Source organism: Mus caroli, chromosome 4 (assembly GCF_900094665.2).
Source record: "Mus caroli chromosome 4, CAROLI_EIJ_v1.1, whole genome shotgun sequence".
In the NCBI taxonomy this organism is placed as follows: domain Eukaryota; kingdom Metazoa; phylum Chordata; class Mammalia; order Rodentia; family Muridae; genus Mus; species Mus caroli.
Genome location: NC_034573.1, coordinates 89,928,201 through 89,950,460, shown reverse-complemented (window position 1 = coordinate 89,950,460; position 22,260 = coordinate 89,928,201). Strand labels below are relative to the sequence as shown.

The 22,260-nt window shown below is 39.0% G+C and overlaps 1 protein-coding gene across 5 annotated transcripts in view; it reads right to left on the bottom strand.

The window, feature by feature from the left end:
- The window catches only part of Nfia (nuclear factor I A), a 321,691-nt gene that overhangs the window by 278,523 nt on the left and 20,908 nt on the right, over nt 1–22,260 (bottom strand). Inside the window, exon 3 of one of the 5 annotated variants that reach the window (XM_029476039.1) lies at nt 4,113–9,649. The exons of the other annotated variants lie outside the window; for them this stretch is intronic. Within the exon in view, the coding sequence (XP_029331899.1) occupies nt 9,576–9,649 (74 nt within the window). The 3' untranslated portion in view covers nt 4,113–9,575. Of the gene's footprint in view, nt 1–4,112; nt 9,650–22,260 lie in introns of those variants that run through there. 5 annotated transcript variants of the gene reach the window in all.

The window sequence follows — 22,260 nt, the reverse complement described above, 5'->3', positions numbered from 1 at the left end:
CAATTGCACCACAGTGAGAAAATATTTAAAGAAAGATATTTTGCAATTCCCATGTTTGGAGTGAGTAATGAAATCCATAGTGCTTGCTACTTATGTTGTCTTGATGTCAGTTCATGACATCCATATAAAATGTCAAGACAAAGAAGCAGATAGATTGTCTCTAGTGAGACTATAAACAACCCTGTGTAAACTCTGGGACATATTCAAGTTGGTTAAAAACTTCAAAATATAACAACTTCCCTGCCAAAAGCACAATCAACCCAATAATTGCAGATTACTTTGTTTTCAGATTACAATGCTGGATTGCAATTGTCTCTTACATGTTTTTACTGAAAATAGATTAACAAGCATCAAACAAACATCCAAAGAAAGGGAGACTGTCATACAGATTATTCTCATTATTAACATAAAGAACTAGAAGTACATCATGAGTAAAGTCCATTCATAATTACAAAACACATATCTCATCCAGGTCATGGGATCTAAATTTTGGATTAAATGGAACTTAAGGTCCCTCACAACTAAGGCATTCTATGATTCCAAGCCTATGGCTACCCATTTGTTTCCTAGAATCTTTTCTGTGATGGGCGGTGGTGCTGGTCTCCCTTTAGAATATCTTTCCACCTTCATATTAACCCACTGCAATGGCACACACTCACGAAAATGAAAGACAGTGGGAAGGAAGCAAAATCCAAACTCGTTCCATGTCACCTCTGACTTCCGAGGTCTAGGTGGTAAACATTTCATCTTACCAAGGTACTATCCAGTACATTCATGCTTCCCAACAAGTTAGATTAAGATTTCCTCTTTGGATTGATGGGATACTGGTGACATGGTCACACACTATTGAATGTAACTTGGTCCGTTCTGTGTGGCATGGTATCTACTGTGCACATGATGGAACCTAATGTGCATGGGATGGTGCTGAGCAAGAAAGGTTCTTTCATTTTGAAATCTATTTACAGAGTGAAAATTCTTCATCCCATGAAGTGAACTCTGTTCGTGTTGAGTGTATAGTCATCACTTCCTGTGAGTGAAGTAAAAATAGAATCCAGATGAGTAGAAAAGCGTCTTCATGTTCAATGAAAACTAATTCCAGGGGAGAAAGTGGAAGTGCATGTACATAATGTGTGCATGTGCGCGTGTGTGTGTGTGTAATACTTCTGTCTTCTTGTTTATAAATTTTACTCCATATAAGTTTTACTTGTTTTTGAGGAGAGAGTTTTGAGTAAACATTTCTGAACATAGTAGGTAATTTCTAAACCAGAATCCAAAGAAGATAATATATGCTTTCCTAGCTAAAAAGGGTCTTTCTTAAAATCAATAAGGTAACTGCCTAGGTTGTTCCTTGAAAACAGCCATTCAAAATGCCCCGGGAAGGGCATAGTTAAAGGCGGTCATCTGATCAACCCTAACCCACACTGGAGCACATAGCTATTGCATCACTGGAAGATCACAAGTCACACGCTGTCCTCAGCCCGCTCCATTGAGTAACAGACAATGCAATGCTTTAAATTTGATTTCCTAATGTCCTAGAGGTCAATTTAAGACCTTAGAATTTGCTAATACAGTTATCACAAATTTATTTTAGATTTTTAAAGCTGTCCCTGGAATTATGTCGAGCAGTTATCACTAACAAAATACAGTACCCAGCCCTAAGTAGATACTGTCCAATGCAAAGCATGCCATGTTCACTTTAAATTTAATATGGGGATCTGAAAGTGTAAAAAGCCTCTATGCTCCAAATGTTCCTAAAGTCCTACTTTCAGTGTCTTCGTCTTTCTTAAGTTTAGAGCTGCAGAACTGATGAATGCTGTGTAGAGAAGTCCCATTCAGTTTAAAATGGATTGGACTACAAGCTGCTAATAACTTCCAAGAGCCAAACTATGGAGGCCCTGAGTGTCTCCACCATGTCTTTCAAAGTGTTTTCGGGAATGGCTTTGAGATGGATCTAAATAAGGAGTGCCCTGCCTTGTACTGGCTGCTGTCACTGAAAACTGTCACTGTCAGGGCAGACATGAAAATCAGTGGTCATGAGAACAACAAACCGACCAGGGTTTGCCTGGAATGCTCAACCCTGTGTAGCAACAGACATGATTTTGATTCTAACAATATTTCCAAACAATTCTTAAATCTGGCAGACAGGAAGAATACTAATCACCTAGATAAATGTGTTTCTTCTACATTCTGGAAGGGTGCCATGAGAATATATCCCGTTTAGTGAGCCTCCATGAGTGGAGTGCTGGCCCACTCGGCAATACTTATTGAATTTCATATTATTTTATTAGGATGTTGGTACAGACACTATGCAAAACTCCTCAATTAAGTTAATTCCATCTTGTCAGCTCATATAATTATAAATATTACAGAGCCTAACACAAACCACAGAACATACCACAGAACTTAAAGTAAAGAAATGCTATTTGACCCATAAAAACAGTAAAATGGAGACAGAAGGTCCCTTCTCCTCCAGGAGGACACAAACATGCTGTTTCTAGAGATCAGGCTTCTTCCGAGAAACAGGTATACCCTACAACACACAGGAAATGCTTGTGCAAACTTTCTCTATGTGCAAGCTTTTCCCTCAAATCTTTTATTTTTAAAATAATATCCAAGTTAACATGGCCCAAGGAGTGCAGACAGATGTGTAGCTTTCCTATCCAAAGACGTTGGTTTTTGGTGTTTTGTTTTGTTTTGTTTTGTTTTGTTTTGTTTTTTCGAGACAGGGTTTCTCTGTATAGCCCTGGCTGTCCTGGAACTCACTCTGTAGACCAGGCTGGCCTCGAACTCAGAAATCTGCCTGCCTCTGCCTCCCAAGTGCTGGGATCAAAGGCGTGCGCCAAGTGCCTGCTCATGAAGTATAACCCTGATACATGGTCTCTAAGTTTTGGCTGAATATCCTCAACAATTAAAGAGATATCATCACGAATCCATTTCTTGACCCTAACCTAAAGAATCATTTTTGTCAAAGCACAAAATGTTCAGTTTCCTCAGAAACAAAAGCTCAGTTACAGACATGATGCTATGTTGGCCATGTAGATTGTTTTATGAGTGCCCAGATGAGAATGAAGTGCTGACTCATGCCAGTTTCTCCTATTAATATATCATAAGCTCACGTTTCTAGATAGTGCCTCTGAATAAAAGACAAACGAAATTTCCTCTCACTAAACACTTGCAGTGTCACTTTCTGAAGGTGTGTGACACTTGTGCTCAGTAACTGAATTAGTTCCTGTGAAAAAGCCATTCATTATATGGACCAGATAAATAAGGAAAAAAATGTGTGGTCCAGGATCAGACATCCAAGTCAATGGTAGATGAGTTTCAGGAACTGGGAAGGCAGAATTTCTAAGTCTCACTAGGTAGGAGAAGAGCCATGTTAAGGTTAATGTCACTAGGTATGTCCACAAATATTTAAGATTAAATGCCAACTATAGTCTTTGTTTCAACTGGAAGTCATACTGATCTATCTGAAATGTTTCCTGCTTGCATTACAGAAGAAAAGATTAATGGTGCCTTTTATGTTCTCTACACTGCATTAAACAATCTTGAAATTGAGAAACAATCTCATTTTTCCAGATTAATGTGATTTGCCTCTTACCTGGATACCTGATGCTGTTATGTTTTCTAGTTCCCTCTGAGATGCACCATGTCATGTGTTATTTCAACACCAAATGGTCTAGTTATATGGACCCAGATTCAAATGCTCCATTTGCCACAGAGACTCCTCACTGGTGTGGCCTTTCTGCTTGTCATAAGGTTCTTCCCTGGGAGATGCATACAGATATGCACATATACCTGTACCTCTCAGTCCTGCACTTTGTCTCTCTCTACATAGAAGTTAAGAAGAGTGTGGTCTCATCCTTCTCCTGCCATGAGTTCATGTAGTTAGATTATTTCTTTCCTTTAGAAACAGTCATAATGTATTTGCCTACTGTGTATAAGGCCCAAGCTTCTATGCTTAGCACTTCAAATAAATAAAAGTAAAATTTAAGAAGATAACAAGAAGGTTGAAGAGATGGTTCACTGGTTAAGAGTTTTTGTTGTTCTTGCAGAGGAACCAGATTCAGTTTCCAGCACTCACATGGGGGTTCACAACCACCCATAATTCCAGTTCCAAGAGATCCTCTCTTCTGACATATGCAGGCACCAGGCATGCACGTGATACACAGATACACAGATATGTAGAAGGCAAAATAGTCATTATATATTATGATATGTACATACATATGTATGTATATGCATATATCATGATATATAATGTACATCATTGATAATATGAAATATACATATAATTTGAAATATAATATATGTACACATATATGATAACAAGATCATTGAGGCTAGGGACCCTGTCATGTGTTTTCACCACTAGAATTAGAGACTCATATACAACAGGCACTTAATACATATATTTGGTAGTTTAATACCTAAATAATAAACTAAAACTCATCAGGACAAAAATTAATCATTAATAAGACATTATCAATGAAATATGAAACAATCTCACGACATTTGTTATGTTCACCAAAAAGTTAATTAGAAATAAAACATAATATTTATGTAAAAAAAACCCCACAGCATCTATTCATCTATTAACATAAAAACTTATGCCTCCCCATGAATTGATGTTTTTTTTTTCTCTTCTTGATCTCTTAATAGACTTGACATCAATGCATCAGGATAGAGAATAGTCTTAAACTTCCAGAAGGAAAAAAAATCGCAACACAAGGCTAAAGCAAATCTCATATCATAACCCAGTGACTCATTACAAACATGCCTCTCTCCCTTTCTATGGAGAGATCTATACATACCACCTCTATTATCATTCCTGGAAAGAAGCTATCAATATTCACTAGAGCTCCATTAGAGAATAAGGCCTATAAGAAAATGAACATTCATTTATTACGTTTATAAAGAATTCCTAGATTAATACAAAGAACAGTGCCTCAGTTAACTGCCCTGATGGGTGTAGTTGAACTAGAGAGGGTGAAGAAGAAAGATTAAGCTAATTATACTTCAGAAAATATCACAGAAAATATAGATTATGAGGCTACGTACCCATTCTTACAAATAGACTAGTTTTGACACCCTATTGTACTCTAAAAACCAAATAACAGTTTTAAGAATTCCTTGAAACCAAAGAAAAAAATTCATGCTTTTAAAAATGGAATGTTCTAACAAAATATACTCACACATGCAAGGAATAAGAAATGTACAAGCCAACACAAAGTCATTATTTAATTTTTAATTAGGTTTCACCTAACAGGGGAAACTAAGTCTTGCTTCATCCACTTAAGAAAATGTTCATTTAGAATATTCCATGGCTTAGAAAGCTTCAGAACAGATGTCGAAAATGAGAATTCAAGACCCAAGAATATATGAAACTCACTTGTCTCTGCTCTCAAGTGATCTGATAAGCAAACAGCCTCACTGGCTGCAGTCATCACTGATAATTTATTTCCAGAGTCTGACAACTACATGGCAATTCACTTTGCTGATGAAACATTCTTTATTTGGGTGGGATGCACACAGATACCAACTTAACGAATGTCATTCTCACAAGATAATAGACCATAGAGAAGATGCGGGCCATCAAAAACCGCTTCTCACCTATCAGAAGATGCCTTAACAACTGACAGTGTTTATCAAGCTCATGAGTCCTCATTCCCTCTAGGCAAGGTTCCAGAGCCAACCCCTTTCTTAAGGTCATCTCCACACAGTTTGATATCTGTGCTGCCTGCATATTTGCAGTTAAGAAAAGTCCTTACCTTCGCAATAGCTGATAGCAGCACCACAGTAACAGAGACGAACCACTGGGTTATTTGTATTCTGTTAATTAACTAAGAATCTGGCTTTCACTGTCAGCAGGGGCTTCCACAAATCCATACAATAATTCTTCTGATAATGAAGTATTCCCCAACTCCAGGACTATTTTGGAATCTCTAACTTGGGCCTTGTTTTTATTTCATTAAACTTTATTAATAGCTGACGAGGCCCCAGGATGAGAAGAAATTAACCTCTGATTTAAACTCCTAAGGGAGTAAAGGGGAAGTCTCGACAGGAACAAGACTAAGAAGACAGGCCTTAATTCTTCATGCTACTGCTGCATACAAGGCAGAATCCGGCTGCATATGTGGAAGGTATCTGGAGGAAGAGTTATAGCCCACACCCGCTTCTTTGGGCTTCCAAAGTTTCACAACTCAGAATGAGTTAAAGGAATGTAACCTTTAAATGTACACTTGAGCCAAACTCCATGTCTGCAAGGGCACCCCATACATGAGCCTTCTACTTCTTCAGAAAGAGTCAACTGGACAAATCCTTTCAACTTTGCCCTTGAAGCTCATGAGCTACTTGCAGGTAGCCTTGCTCAATGGCTGACACTGGGTAAACAATGGGTGCTTGCTGAATGAATGTGGACAAAACCCAAGCACTACATACCCTTCACAGTGTGTGCTGTGTACAGACATGATTTTCATTGTTTGCACATTATGCTCTAGCCTTTCTTCTGCTCCCCACTAGGGAGTCACTGCTAATCCCCATCATGGCCTCTCCTGGACATCTGCCTTCCAACAGTCCTATAATCCACAACCCAACATCAGCTTTAACCGACAAGACTTCTACAATGCCCAGCTCACTGTTACATCCTTGCATGCCCCTGGCCAGCCCTCAAGGCTCTTCTGTACTCCCATCCTCTTCATAGAGTCCTCAACTTGAATCAATACTGTTCACTTCTCCTGGGCCTCGTGGGTCCTTCATAACCTACATAGAACAGAGCACTTAACTGTTTTTCCTGCTTCCCAGCAGAGCTATGAGCATCCAGAAGAGAAGAATAGCCTCTTGTCTTTCTCCGCTTTTCTCCCATCAGTGTGTAACATGGCCCCTTACTTCTGCTGAGTGATTATTATGATACATTTGTTGATGTTTTGGACTGAGTAGTTTCAAAAGTCAATGCACCGAGCTTTGTCTTTGGATGTGAGGACCAATTTCAACCCACATTGATGTCTGAATCCCAGTCTTTCTAGTCTCCTGAAGACTTTGTCAGAACAGTCACAAGAGGACTGAAAGCAGACACTGCACACCATGCCCAGCCTTATCAAAGATAACCTTTTAAGGAGAAGTCCAGGGCTTCCTTGAGTAACTGACAGAAAACCAGCTTCCCATAAAGAACAAACTTGGCAATGTAACAGTTTAGCTTCACTAGAGAGAGACAGACCTGTGATGTGTCTTTGTTGTGGGGCTTGTATTTATTTTGTTTTGGTGTCTGGAGCCTGGCACATATTAAGCTACACTGAGCTACTCCTACTGCCCTAGCCTAGAAACTGAACTCACCTTCAGCTTTAGCCAGCAAGCCCTTAGACAGCCCAAATTCATCATGAATCCTCCTAATTTCTATAAAAATCTGTTCTCACTTGGTACTTACACATCCACAAGAAGAATGTAGACTTTATAAAGTCAGAACTATAGTGTGTATCTAAGATGGTACCCACAACCAAACCTAGAACAATAGTTCACTTGCCACTGCCACTCATGTGAACTTGCAAGTTAAATAATCTGTTTCAAGGCAACAGGTTAACGTGAGCTGAACAAGAAATACACACACACACACACACACATAATGCCCATTAATATAAAGGGGTCCATGAATTTGAGAAGCAAGGAGGAGGAATGAGGAGGAAGGAAAAGGAAGGAAGGTATGAAATAACTATATTATAATTTCAAAACTAAAAGAAAAATATATATCCTATAAGGTCAAACTACAAAAGATATTTTATATCAAGACTAGCAAGTAAGTATTAAGCTATATATTGTACATAGTATAAGTAAACCATATACTCTTAACAAATGAGAAGCTTCCAAGAGAAACACACATTTACAGGGAAGATCTCATCCCCAGCCTTGTCACACTTTTGGGCCAATAAACCATTGGGGATTCTGTAACTTCAGTGTGAATGCACTGCAGTTTCCTGTCTGGAGACAAAATTCATTTTAAACTAATTATATCAAATATCCAAAATGTGGTATCCAAGAACAAGTCTTTCTTTAGTCTCTTACCGGCTTTTCAGATCACATACATGACAAGGTATGTTCATGCTTCTACCACAATTACTGAAAGAGTTAACAGTAAAAGCCAGGGCATGCTTCAGGTAGTGCTTATTTCTCCATAGCCATCATCTGTCATGCAAGATGAGCAACTCTGAATGAGGGAGGTAGAAAGCGAGCACAGCAGTTTCATGGGTGAGTATGAAAACTTCCTCCACGGCTCCGAAACCTCTCTAATTTTAAATGAGTCTTTTTCCCTTTGTCTTTGAGACAGGCTCAGGTAGCACAGGGTGGTCTCAAACCTGCTATGTATCAAAGATAACTGTCTCCACCTTTTCAATTCGGGAATGTAGATTTGTGTCACCTTTCTCAGTTTCAAATGAATCTTTACCTGCCCATGTACAGTCTTTCGTACAGTTCTTCACCTGCCGTGCGCAGTCACACACACACACAAAGCCCTTCACCTGCCATTCTCAGACACAGCCCTTCACCTAACCATGCACACCATGCTCACCCTTCATCATGAATTTAGCATCTCTTCTTTATATAAATGATTTTAAATCTTGTCAGCACTGATTTAAGAACCAATTGTGGTTTTCATTTTACAAAGAGTGGAGTAGAAAAAGTAGGAAAAATATATTTGTGTAAGTCGAAAGACATTTATTAAAGGACAATGTTCAACACACTAAAAACATACCCAAGCTGCCAAATTTTAGAGCATGTTTTTTTTTTTAAAAAAAAAAAATCTTTCTATTTTGGACAAATAGGATTAAGCTTCTTAGACAATTCCTTGTTGTTTTGACTTCAACAATTTATGCAAATGAGATGTTAATTAGTGTAATTGTAACTTAAATTATGCTTGTGTAAACCTCTCCTTTGGAAGGAAAGTGTGGGAATCTACACAACTGGTATTTAAAGGAGCTGCACTAACTCACTTCTGAAAGCCCAGCATCGCAAGATCACTTTCATGTCTTTACAATTTGTTTTTATGAGGTGATAACATTTTTACAAATACCATCATTTTTGGTTTTTTATATTGTAAGTGACAGTCTGACATTTTACAACTGGCTTATTGAAAACAAGAATTGAGCACTCTTGCAGTAACGGACATTAACTGCTGAATAGAGATTCAGATGCTAATGAGGTGAGGGGGCTCCAGAAAGTTTTGATAAATGCTACACACACTCTAACTAGCTGTGAATGTGGGTTGACAAAGAGCATCTACACCAGGGTTCAATAAAATGTAACCCTTTAAATTAATCATACTGGCAGTATTTAATAGAACGCACAACAGTCTCCTTTTCTGCTGGCTATAAAGCTGGAGAATGCGAGGTCTTCTCAAGTGAAGGTTCCCACATTCCCACTCCACATCGCGACTTTCATTTGAGCGCCTACAGCTGTTTCAAAAGTACTTACTGTAAATAGCAAAGGGTAAGCAGGTTTCGGGGCTGACTCTTTCTCAACATGCAATGTAATCTTGCTCTTCTTTTTTGAATGCCTAAATTCAAATAAAAACTCCTGAGTCAGAAGAAATATCAACATTTGAGTGCTGGATACAGACCTGGTGCACAGTAGGTTCTCAATAATGAGTTGTTGTCATAGGGGAGATCTGGAAACATATAAAAAGAAAAAAAACCATCTGCTTGTACAAGAAAAAATAAAAAAAAAAGTCAGGAAGTAAGACAAGTGCCACTCTTCAAGACTGAAAAATTAAAAATATCTGTCTGGGGTCTGAGGAACCACCTTAAAGCTACTGTACAAATCCTTCTCATATCAAAGGACAACGGTTAACAGTTATGTCCTATTAAGTGAAACTGCACTGAGTATTGTCACTAACATCTGTGGGACTCTTGCTGATTTCATTGTTCAGGTTCACTCTGATCAAACTCTACTGAGGGTCAAACACCTACAGATTTCCACCCACTATAAAGGAAGGAATCTCCTTTACGTTTCATAGCAAGAACACTAACGTGTTATTCCTTCTTAAAGTGACAATCCCTAATATCCTTTGTGGGTTTTGCCAATTTTGATCTTGGCAGGAAGTGGGAATCCGTGCACTCAGCAAGGCTGTGAGTTTGCTGGCTGTCAAAACCATGCCTCAGCCAGTGCCTGAGTGGTATTCTTGTCATTTCACTATAGTAAGGAACTTATCAGACTGACATATAAAGCCTCTAAAAGTAGTGATTTATGCCAAAATGCAGACTCACTTACCCACCACCTAAATTTCATTTTTATACCTCCCATAATTATTCCCTCAATTACATGTAAAGATTGTAGTTATACAATGCCTTTAAAAGGGGAGGGGATAATTATGACTTAAATAAAATAACTTTAGGTTAAAAGACAACTGAACTTTTAAAAGCACAACATTATCTACTGATATATGTAATATACATTTTATTGATACATTTGCCTGCAGATATTGCATATTTTTAAAAAATCATTTAATGCTCATGTGAACCATACAGTTCTAAGTCGACAAACTAATCAGTTCTTAACACTCTGCATAAAAAAAAAATCACCTTTACCCTGACTTTTTAAGGTTAAAAATTCCCACTTTTAAAAAAGTGAACTGGTAGAGAAATGTGTGCTACGGTTTAGAAATGGCCATTTAGCCAAATTGCATACCTGTGCTGTGTCAGCGCCAGCAGAGGCATCTCTCTGCACTGGTCTAATGGACAGCAATTGAATTTAATTAACAAAACTCCTTTGACTTAGCTCATACTGTGCTGAATGTAATGGAATCCTCTCCGCTAGTTGGTCTTTTTCCTTTTCTTTTTTTTTTTTCTCTTTCTCTTTCAACTATATAATGCCCTTAACTGCCATTTGCTTTAAGAATATTAAAGGCTATACACTATACCAAAAAAGATATAGTAGTCATCTTCTTTCCCATGACTTAAATTTAGTTACTAAGTCATATAACATGAAATAATTTAAAGGATACTTTGAAAGTGATACACAGTATAGATTCAATTACCACAATATCTCCATTAAAGGCACTTTTATAGCATGAATAAAATGCAAATCCCTTCTGTGGATCAATATCAGAATATAATTCTATTCTGCCTCCCAGAAAAGGAAGTTATCCAGCGTAAATTATCTTCATGTGAAAATGGTTAGAAGGCACTCCCTTTAAATCCCAATATATTAACATGGTACTTTCAGTAGTATGCCACTTTAAAACTAAATCCCACCAATACTGGATGCACCTATCCACAGAAAACCTATTTGCTGTTATTTTCATACTTACTTAACTGTCTGTCTGACACTAAATTCAAAGAGACATTTCAAATAAGCAAATAATCTCTTCTAAACAAATTCAAGAACAAACTTTTTTTAAACAAATGTTCCTGAGGGATTCTGGGTCAATCCTAGCACCTCACCTGCCTTTTGCCTGGCTGGGCACTCTGACACAACTTCCTATGATTGATTAGCATGCTATCTCTGAATCTTTGACTTTGAACCATAACCTTTTTGTGAACAATGACAGTTGGGGCCTACCATTTGCCATCTGTAGAGATGGAGGGGGTAAGGAACTTCTTGTGCATTAATCACCCAATTAGGAACAGACTTAAATGCAATGCTAAAACATAATAAAGCCCTAGCTGCTTAATCACCTTCTACCTCTAAGGGGCATCTTCCTGCAATCAGTTTGCAAGATGGGGATTATCTATTTAAGTCTTAACAAAAATTCCATGACAGAGGGGAGAAAGAAGATCCATCCAAACCAGACATTTCAACTGTGAAAAGTGGTACTACACCTCAAAGCAAAACTTGAGAGACTGTGTGGCCTACAAGATGGCACAGTAGGTAAAGGGGCTTGCCTCCAAGCCTCATGGCTTGAGCCCAAATCCATACGGTGAAAGAAATAAAGTGACTCCCTCACACTGTCCCAACTTCCACATTTGTGCCCACACACCTGCATATACAATAGCTAAATAAATTTAAGTTGTAAAGCATTAAAAAAAAAAACCTTCAGAGACTGGTGCGTACGACAGGGTATCAAAGTATCTAGGAGATGCATAGCAAGTCTTTCTCCGCTGACTCCTTAAGATGATTACTTAAGGAGTAATGAACCTTACTATGAAATGTTAGAAGACTATATTCTTAAAGACATCACTCTCCATTAATAAATACAAACCATAGACATTCTGCATAACACACTGTGATGGAAAACACAATTTTACTACGTGTCACACAGACTCTACATTACCATCCTCAGAAATAAGAGTGTAGCCAATAAAGCAGGTAAGACTGTGCTGTCTTTCTAATTCAAAATATTGTCGGCAATATTTAAACTGTAAAGAATTAATTTGTCTTATTCATGGCTTAAAAAAATAAATAAATGGTATGCCAAGAAAAAGAGTCATAGGTCCTCACCCGTACCAGTAGAAACCATAGCAGCACCCTGGGAAGGGTGCATTGCGTGTGTGCATGAGAGACCAGTCAACATGGACAGACACTGAAGGGTAGACACGAAAATGGCAACTTAAGTCGTGAGGTAGAGCTACCCTCAGAAAAAACACCAAAGAGTGACAGTAACACTGGCTAAAATGTGTAACCAGAGCTAGATCATCACACAAAACTTAACTGCTGTTCTATACCAGAAACCAAAGTAGAATATAATCTGAAAATACAGGTGACACATATCACATCCCTGAAAGTTTCTAGGCCTAGATGAAAACAATTCAATGTAAGACAAGACCAAGATACAAGAAAGGCATACCATATTCATAGATAGGATTTGATAGTTGTTGTTGATGGTGGTGGTGGTGGTGGTGGTGGTGTGTTGTGTGTGTGTGTGTGTGTATTTTAATGTCAGTTTCCCTCACCTATAGAGTTAAACTACATCTGAGCAGAGTTCCAATAGGATCTTTCTTGAAACCCGCCCAGATGATCCTATAATAGAGCCACAGAGGGTTGAGGACAGTGAGAGGCATTTGTTAAAAGCAGAAATGTGGATTTGCCTTATTGCCAGGCAAGACTTGATGCCAGTGCCTCATAACTGAAGCACTGTGGCAATAAAACAAAACAGATTAATCAGGACAGAGTAGATAATTTGGGAGACATGCCGCATGCATGTTGAAGCTATATGAGTTCCAAGAGTGGCATCAAAGGGCATCTGAGCACCAGAAACACTATCTCATAAATGGTGCATTATGAATTGCTTATTCATTGGGGGTGGCGATGAGAACGGGTCCTACCTCACGCAAGCTACAAAATAAACTCCAGTGCAATACACATTGGAATATGATGAACACAAATGTATATAGAAAATACCACATATAACTCAATGTGGAACCAAGATCATCTTTAACAAGATACAAATGATTCAAAAGCTTCCCTTGATTCAAATTTTGGTATTTTGCTCAGCAAAGGTAATTTGAAGAAAGCAGAAGGCAAGGCACACATTGTGAGGAAGTCTTTGCAACCCAGGGCTAGTTAGTTAGAACCCAGGGCTAGTTAGAACCCAGGGCTAGTGGGCTTCTGCACAGCAGAAAAACAGACAGCAAAGCAGAACATGATCAAAGGGTAAGAACACATACTTCACAGATAAGGAAGGGAACATGTTCCCACAAATACAAGAACTCAGTCTTATCATTAATCAAATTAGAAATGCAGGCTAGCACAGAGAGGAATGTTGCACAGCCTCTAGTCAGGAAAAAAACAAAATCTAATGATGATGGATACAAGAGAAAATGCAGAGATCAGCACAGCCTTTGATTTCCAACTCCTGTTGAAGAGTACAAATGTGCACAACTAGTTATAATAAATACCACTCTCTTTTAAAAAGTCTTAACATTTACCTGCCTTGTGACCAACCAGTTCTACTCCTAGCACAATTGGCATGGATCCTAAGGAAGTGGAAAGAATTTATAATTCCATTACATAATGGAATATTATACAGCAATGTACTACAACATAGGCCGCAACACTAAAAACAATTTTGAGGAGAAGAAAGGCGCTTTGGTATAACTGTTTGTGTATACTATCTATCTATCTGTCTAATTTATAAAACTTAAAACAGGTAAACTTAAACAATATATTTAGCATATAGATATGTAACGAAACATCTATTTTTAGAGGAAGGCAATTACAAATGCAAGATTCAGATCAATGGGTGGGTTTTTCAGAGTTCTGAGACAAGACAATGGGGAAGTGAATGAATAGAAGGCACAGGTTCTGATCCCATCTTGGGAGGGGCAGATCCACAGGACTTCACTCTATTGTGACCTACATATCCCCAAATAAGTAAGAACTAAAATTAGTAATGTGTATTAAAATGAAAATACTTGTCATAATGGTGTACCTGGAACTTCCCAGAAACAAGGCCTAAAGAAAGCGCACTGAGATTCAGATTTCTATTTTTGAGTGTTTTAAGTAACTCTATCCTTTTAGGCTCAAAGGAATATAGTAAGAGTCAGGTTAGAAAAAAAAGTTCATTCATTCCTACGTGACTGACTTGAAGTAATTATATGTCAAATCCAATCAAAGCTCGCCGTGCCAACAAGGGTACAGTGATGGAAGTGGTAACCTCAGCCAGGTCAGAGACAAACAGATAATCCACCCCGTCTTTAAATAGCCCACTTTACACTCTCAGGTTTAGTTGCAAATAAACTTGTATCTTTATGAAGGGAGCAAGAAAAGATCAACAAGGCTTGCAGAAAAAGTTGGGCAGTCTGTGTTACATGTGTGTTTATATTTATGTATATATATATATATATACATACATATATATGTATTTTACATATATACATATATGTATATATACATAAAACACATTATACATGTTATATCTTCCTATATGTATGGAGGGTAGGAAGAAATCAACAAAGTTTTGTGGTCTGACAGAAGAGGGATGAAGTAACAGCCCAACAGTAATCTGTATAAATAATAACAGTGGGATATCCTGTGTCCACACTCCCAGCTGTCCTCCAGGCTGCAACAGAGGGATCCCTTGAGCCCAGGATTCCCAGGGTAGCCTGGGAAGCACAGAGATATAATCTCAAAGGAAAAAAGTCTAGTTATAGAAGTGAGACTCTATAAACATGTTCAAAAATGTTTTTGCTTAACAGGACATGAATAGCCTGTGGTGGTCAAACGAATCTTGCTCGTGAGGGGTCTCCTTTGTCATGACAAACCCAGTCAGACCTTCAGCACAGAGGCTCCGTATGGGTATAGGGATGAGCTTTCTGTCAAAGACCTCCATTTGCCAACAATCATTTATGGAGACGCAGAAATAGTGTAGTGTGCAAATCCACACTTGACCAGGATGAAGGGGATCCTAGTGTCTGAGACTGGAGAATGAAGGAATGAGGAGAGGAGGTAGCATTACACTGATAAGCATTACAGGGGCCAATAGAGAGTCACTGCCTACCAGGCAGGATGCCTGTCCTCCAAGCATACTCCTCACACCTGAGACAGCCTGCCAGCAACTGCAAACAAAAGGGCTGACGAGACAAGGAAGGCCAAGCCTCTGTCAGCCACACCAAGAGTCAAGGAACCATTTTCCCCAGTGGTGCGATTCCAGTACATAATATGCCACCAATCAATACACTTGAAGGAATAAAAACAAGTTAGCATGTCTCCTAATTCAAAGTCTGAGTGTAAAACATAATTTTGACTAAATTTTAAGAACTAAAAATAAAGTTACCTTCAATGACTGATGAGGCGCTCTTTTTCCTGACATTTCAAGATAGCTTTAAAATTGTCTTATGAAAATCTGTACCTACACAAATAATTGTTTTTCTTAAGATTATTACCTTGTAAGCAAGTGGCTTATACCCTTCCCCGGACTTGCACACTTCACAGAAAAACATGGAATTAAAAGATACACTTTAAATTGTGTATACTCACAGGAATAAGCCCTTCCATGCACCTCTGAGGAGAAATTAAAATCTAAGAGGAAACGCCCGCTCCCTTCTTTCTTTGTTACCACATTGTGTGTGACTGACCACCAAGGAAGGAGGTTCAATTCTTAGAACCTGGTCTTAGAATTTTCTGAGAGCAAATATTTCTCAAAGTCGTAAAATAACTTTAACTTTCATATACTAAACTTTGCTTCTCATTATTTTTAAGGCTCTATCTTCAAAATGAAAAAGGCAGTATTCTGACCAAATGTTTCCATTGTCCTGTGCTGAAATCAGGAGGAGCATTTGAATAAAAAGCAGGTAAGACAGAAACACTTTCTGGGGAAGTCTATTCTGCAGTGGGTTTAATATGAGTTGCTATGGAATGAAATCATGAATGTGTGTGTTGGAGAATCTTGGGTTGGTTACAGTTTCCCTTCTAGAAGTTTATGTTACGGATAATCAACAAGTCCTCAATTAAACAAAAAGGAACACATACATCTGTGCATTTTGGAGTTAATGAAATTGTTTTAATAGTTTTAATGAGAGTAAAGTTTTAGATTTCAGACGGGAAATGTAAGAGCTCAGCCCTATGCATATGACCCAACAGCTTGATTGTGACCTTTAACTTCTGTATTGCTGCCTGTGGCATCTCCCAACTTTGGATAACTAAATATACCCTCCCAAAATATAGGAACCTGCAAATGCTAACTAGAGATAAGGAGAGATCCACACACCTTTTCCTACACACCAAGACAAAATATGAATCAACACTAACAAGAACCTGTTGACTGAGCAGTTTAAGGGGAAATGCACCATTTTTAATAAATATACACCCTAAACATTCTGTAGCCTAGAGTCTTTATCTCACCCCCTGCCTCTCAAGTGTACTTCACACACAGTGGGTTGTGAGTAAACACCTGATGCTGAAGAGGGGATCTCCTCACAGCTGAGCTGCTGCAACATACAGGACTCCATCCCACGACACAGTATCTTTTCAAAGTCAAAAGGCTCAAATCAAAGTTGAGAACAGGATCATGAGAATTTTTTTTAATTTAATTTAATCATAATTATTCACACATCAGTAACTCCTTTGGGCTATTATGAAACTAGATTTAGGTGAAGAAACAGCTATTGACTTACATGGATGAGAGGAGAAAAACAATTCTCATCCAGATACCAAATACTTTTATTTATTTGTTTATCTATCTGTCTGTCTGTCTGTCTATCTATTTATTTATTTATTCTGTTGGTTTTTTGTCTTGTTTTGTTTTGTTTTGGTTTGGTTTTAGAGACAGGGTTTCTCTGTGTAGCCCTGGCTGTCCTGGAACTCTGTGTAGACGAGGCTGGCCTCGAACTCAGAAATCCGCCTGCCTCTGCCTCCGAAGTGCTGGGATTAAAGGTGTGCGCCACCACTGCCCGGTTTATTTATTTATTTTTACAGTACTCTCTAACCCCAAGTTTGGTGAGCAAGCACTGCACCACTGAGCTGCATCCCCAATCCTCACTGCCACTTTTAAAATTCTGATAATAAGTATCTCAATTTCATGTTGCCCCACCCAAATTCTCCTCTTGGTCATAAGTCAACTAGGTGAAGAAAGATGTTGTGGTATACACAATCAGTGCCAGGTCCTCTGCTGTCTTACATGGGGAAATCCAAAACAACACAAGCCTGGCCCTGCCCAGAAAGAACGCACAGCCCAATTTGGAAGAGAGTTTTATCATGACACAGGATGTGATACTGGGGTATTAACATAGCGCTTGTGGATGTCACTGATACACTGGAAAGGCTCCTCAGCTCAAGTGGGGATGAAAAGAACGCTTCCTTGAGGAGATAAGAATACAGCCGAGTATTAATAACGTTAGCCAAGTAAAGAGTGGGCTAGGACATAAGAAACAAAACATGCATGCATATGTTGCAATTGAAATTTCATGGGTAGAGAAGCCTGCAGCAGGCAGTCAGGAAGGCAGGGAGGCCCTGGGTGTTCCATACACAGAATCTTTATTCCTGTTTCCCCATATGACTTCTCTGATTTCAAGGAGAGTTGGGTTCAATAGTTAACTCTGAAAGGTCATTTTACCCACCTTACTCAGCTGAATTGGTCAAATTCCAGTTAGCAGAATTTAAATGCTGTATCTGTTATCCTGCTTACAAATGAACTACATAGTAACAGCATCGTTAAAGGGGGTCTTGTCTCATGTCCAAGCAAGTCCTCAACACTGAGTTCCTTAAGTCCTAAAATGCTCTCCAACCCCAACTCCTCCCTCCCGAAGTTCAAAGAATCAAAGATCCTTTGGTTACTGAAATATCATCCTGGTGGGAATATGCAGATGGGGATTAACTCCAGTTTCTAAGACAAGCTATGCTTTTTCCAGATGTTGGGCGGAGCTTGTGAGAGAGAGTAATACTCTGAAACAATGTCCTTCGTAAAGACTCTAAAACCAGAAATGGTGTTAATGGCATTATTACAAACTCAGTTCCAACTTGAATATACATATTTAGAAATACATAATGTTAGGACATTAGGAAACATTGTCTATCATTATCCAATGTTACTGGTATTATGTGAGTTGAGATAGGAGACAAGCAATGAAACTGTAATACTTTCCAGCATTACAAACAAAACAAAATAAACAAACAAAAACAAGTTGGGTGAGAGACAAAGAGTAAGATTCTAAAGATTAGGGGCAAAAACAGATTTTCAAATTTTAAAAACTTTCATTATTTGGAAATAAGATATCTCTTAAGTAAAGGATATACAAAATATTTCTAAAACCATCAGGCACACTCTGTCATTTGTATATACAGGTTATCTAATCCGAAGGCGATGTGCTTTTCTTTTCCCTGGAGGATCTGAACTGCTAACATCCCATGGACTGTATCAAGTTTGCTTCACTTCTCTTGCTGACTGTTAAACAAAGAGCTGCGTCTTGAGTTTCATGACGTCCCACATGCTCCTGAGACTAATCCCCACCCATTTTTATTTACAGTGTTCGGGACAAGTTTCTATGACAATCCCGTGCCATTCTGTAAATGCATGCACTGCATTTTCTAGGTTTTGAGCCTAATTGTAGGACAAATAATTTGTTCTATGATTGGTACTGAGAGACGCACACATAGGGGTGGTGGTAGAAATAGATTTCACTTTCAGATTAAACAACAAGCAAATAAAATAGAGAAAAACAAACCCCAGCATATGGTATTGGGACCAGCAGATTTATGCTCTTCTTTTGTTACCTCATATATTAGACCTGGAACCTTTCTCCTATTTCTTACCACTGTCTACACATGTTCCTATAGACCCTCCAGCCACCCCATTACCACACTGACACACGGTCACAGTAGCCCTGGATGCTCTCTATGCAAACGCAATGCAACCTGCACCTGCCATCTTTTAATGGAAAGGAAAGGCGAAGCAGATCCAGACCCCTCGCAACCTCAGACCCTCACCAGTGTGCAAATCTTGCCATTGCTGACTTTCAGAGAGGGAGCAGAATTCGGATTGTAGGAGGCTGCACCACTGAAATCTGGCTGTGTGTTAGGGACCTCCACTAACTGCCAAATGAATTCCCCACAGCTTGCTCTCCAAGGCTTCCCTTCCTTTCTGTTTTCCACTCTAGTTCTCCCGGTGTTTTGTTTTTCTGTAACTCTATTTGCTTCACACTTTGTCATTACAAGGAAGATGTCAGAGAAAGAGAGAGAGAGAGAGAGAGAGAGAGAGAGAGAGAGAGAGAGAGAATGGAAGTCTGTTTGTCTGTCTATGTCTCAGTGTTCAGTGGCTTGCTCTAGAGAAAACATCAAAGGGGTCAGCTTCTAAGAAACAGAAAGCTTGGACTCCTCTTTCGGAATATTTACACAGACATTTCTGACACAAAAGATTCTTGAACACATAATAGAAATACAGTCAAGTGTTACAAACCTCAAGGTGCAGCATTTATTTTATTTTTTAAAAAAAACACAGGGGCCAGTGAGATAGCTCCGTTCCTAACGGCGCTAAGCAGGCAAACCAGGGGAGCTGAGCTCCTCCCCTGGAACCCACATGAAGGTGGAAAGAGCAAAGTGAGTCCACAGAGTTTTTTTTCTCTCTCTCTCTTTCCCTCTCTCTCCCTCCCTCTCTCTCTCTCTTCCCCCTATCTCTCCTTCTCTCTCTCCCTCTTTCTCTTTCTCTTCCCCTCTCTCTACTTCTCTCCTCTCTCTCTCTCTCTCCCTCTCCCTCCCTCTCTCTCTCACTCCTTCTTGCTCTCTCTCTCTCTCCAGACACACACATGCACATACACACACAGGTATATACACACACATACACACACACAGGTATATACACAAACATACCATAGCATGCACCCTCCCCCCCCCCCACATCTCCATCATGCAAACACAGGCATGTACACACAATTTTTTTAAAAAAATTAAAACAACTGGTTCTACAAATGTTTAAAGACTTCACACAGTCTATTAATTAGGAAGACCCTAGTGTAAAATTATCAAAATATTTGAAATCTTAATATCTGAAGAGATTATACCTCAGATAAGAAAGTTGTTGCATGGTATGTTCTTCTATGTCAGGAACCTAGTACCATGCAGAGACCGTAAGAACTGATGTTTGATGACTCAATGGCCAGCGCCACGGTAAAATCTGTCAAGAGAGGCAGCCAAACTGACCTCACTAGCCAGTATCAGCCAGAGTATCCCTGGGATGCAGCTGCTGTGTGATTCATACAGAATCTTCCATCACAGAGCTTCTGGGAAGCAAGAGCTTCAGTTCTCTGCCTATGAAATAAAGGCCCAGGCCTCCGAACTTTCTTCAAGGTAAGAAAACAAAATTAATACAAACACAGACAACTTTCTGGGTGGTTTCTTACTACATTTTTAAGCTTTTAAATAAAGAACGGATTTCAAGATTATCTTGAGAGTCCTGGAGAACATTTCTTGGTTGTTTGTTTGTTTGTTTTGTTGTTTGTTTGTTTTTGTACTACGATAAATTCAGAAGCAGAGCTTAGAACTTGATATGTTGTCGATATCTCAGAGATAAAAAGAAGCTCCAGAAGAGCAATCGACTAACCATCATACCCGGGCCAAGGTCCTCAACCTGCCTCCTACTATATACAGGCACTTATAAGAACTCTTCAACTCAGATGTTAAGGTTTAAGTGGAGCGCCAGTAAGATAATACATAAGAAAATACTAGATAGATATCGCATCTAAGGAACACAAGCTTGGGATCTGAGAGACTTGGCTTAAATGCTGGCTCTCTTCTTTCCTAATCATCAGACTTGAGTGTGTTCTGCCCCTGTTGCCTGACAAGGGCAGTCACAGTCTCCTGAGCACATCTATCCTCCAACACACAACAAGAACAACTCACCCAAACTGGAAGTCAGAAACGAAACAAAGTGAAGACTAACAAGCTCATGTGAAAATCAAAGAAACCCATATCCACGATGGCTGAAACTTCACCAAGCCATGGTACCCAAATACACAAACCTCTCTGGCTGCCCCATGTTTTGAGTCTGTAAAGGAAGGCTCTACAGCAAAACAAGAGAAAGCCTGTGTGCTCGCCTGTAAACTAAATGACTGCGTAAGAGCGCCCAGGTGGAATCCGTGGTGCTGTCATTCAGCTCTCTACCCTCTGCCTGCCCCACAAGTCAGCTGGCTAAGGACCCTGCGGTACTCCCTTGTCACTCTGTACCCAGTCACCTCCCAAGCACAACTGGAAATGAAGCCAAAGCTAGGCACAGCCAGTCTCCACAGAGGAAAACTCAAAATGTCTCCCTTTGAAGAATCACAAAGCTTTTGTTTGAAACCTCTGACCTTTCTAGAGAAATCAGTCACAGTAGTTTAAAAATGTAGGTGGCATAAGGACAAAGCATGCCATTTATCCACTTTGGGTGGTTTTCGTCTTTTCTGACAGACACACATCTTTAGAACAATTATGTCTTTCACTGTAACATTTCAGCCAAAAAATTTCTCACAAAAAACATATGTGTGTATATATATTATATATAACCCTACACATAATATGTATTCTGAACTTGGTAAGATGTTATACTTTTAAAATTATTACCCCTACCTCATTTTATTGAAGCTCTAGAGAGATAAAAATTTAAAAACATCAAAAAATAATTCATTAAAAAATGTAAACATGGTCATTGTTTTCAATATGCTATTTGTGTGTGTGTGTGTGTGTGTGTGTGTGTGTGAGTGAGAGAGAGAGAGAGAGAGAGAGAGAGAGCAAGCATGACATGGGGGAGCACATTACTGTGGCACAGGTGTGGAGGTCAGGGGACAACTTTGTGGAGTTAGGTTCTCCATGAATGTTTCAGGAATCAAACTTATGTCACCAGTCTTTGAGCTAACTCGCCAGCCCTGAGTGCTA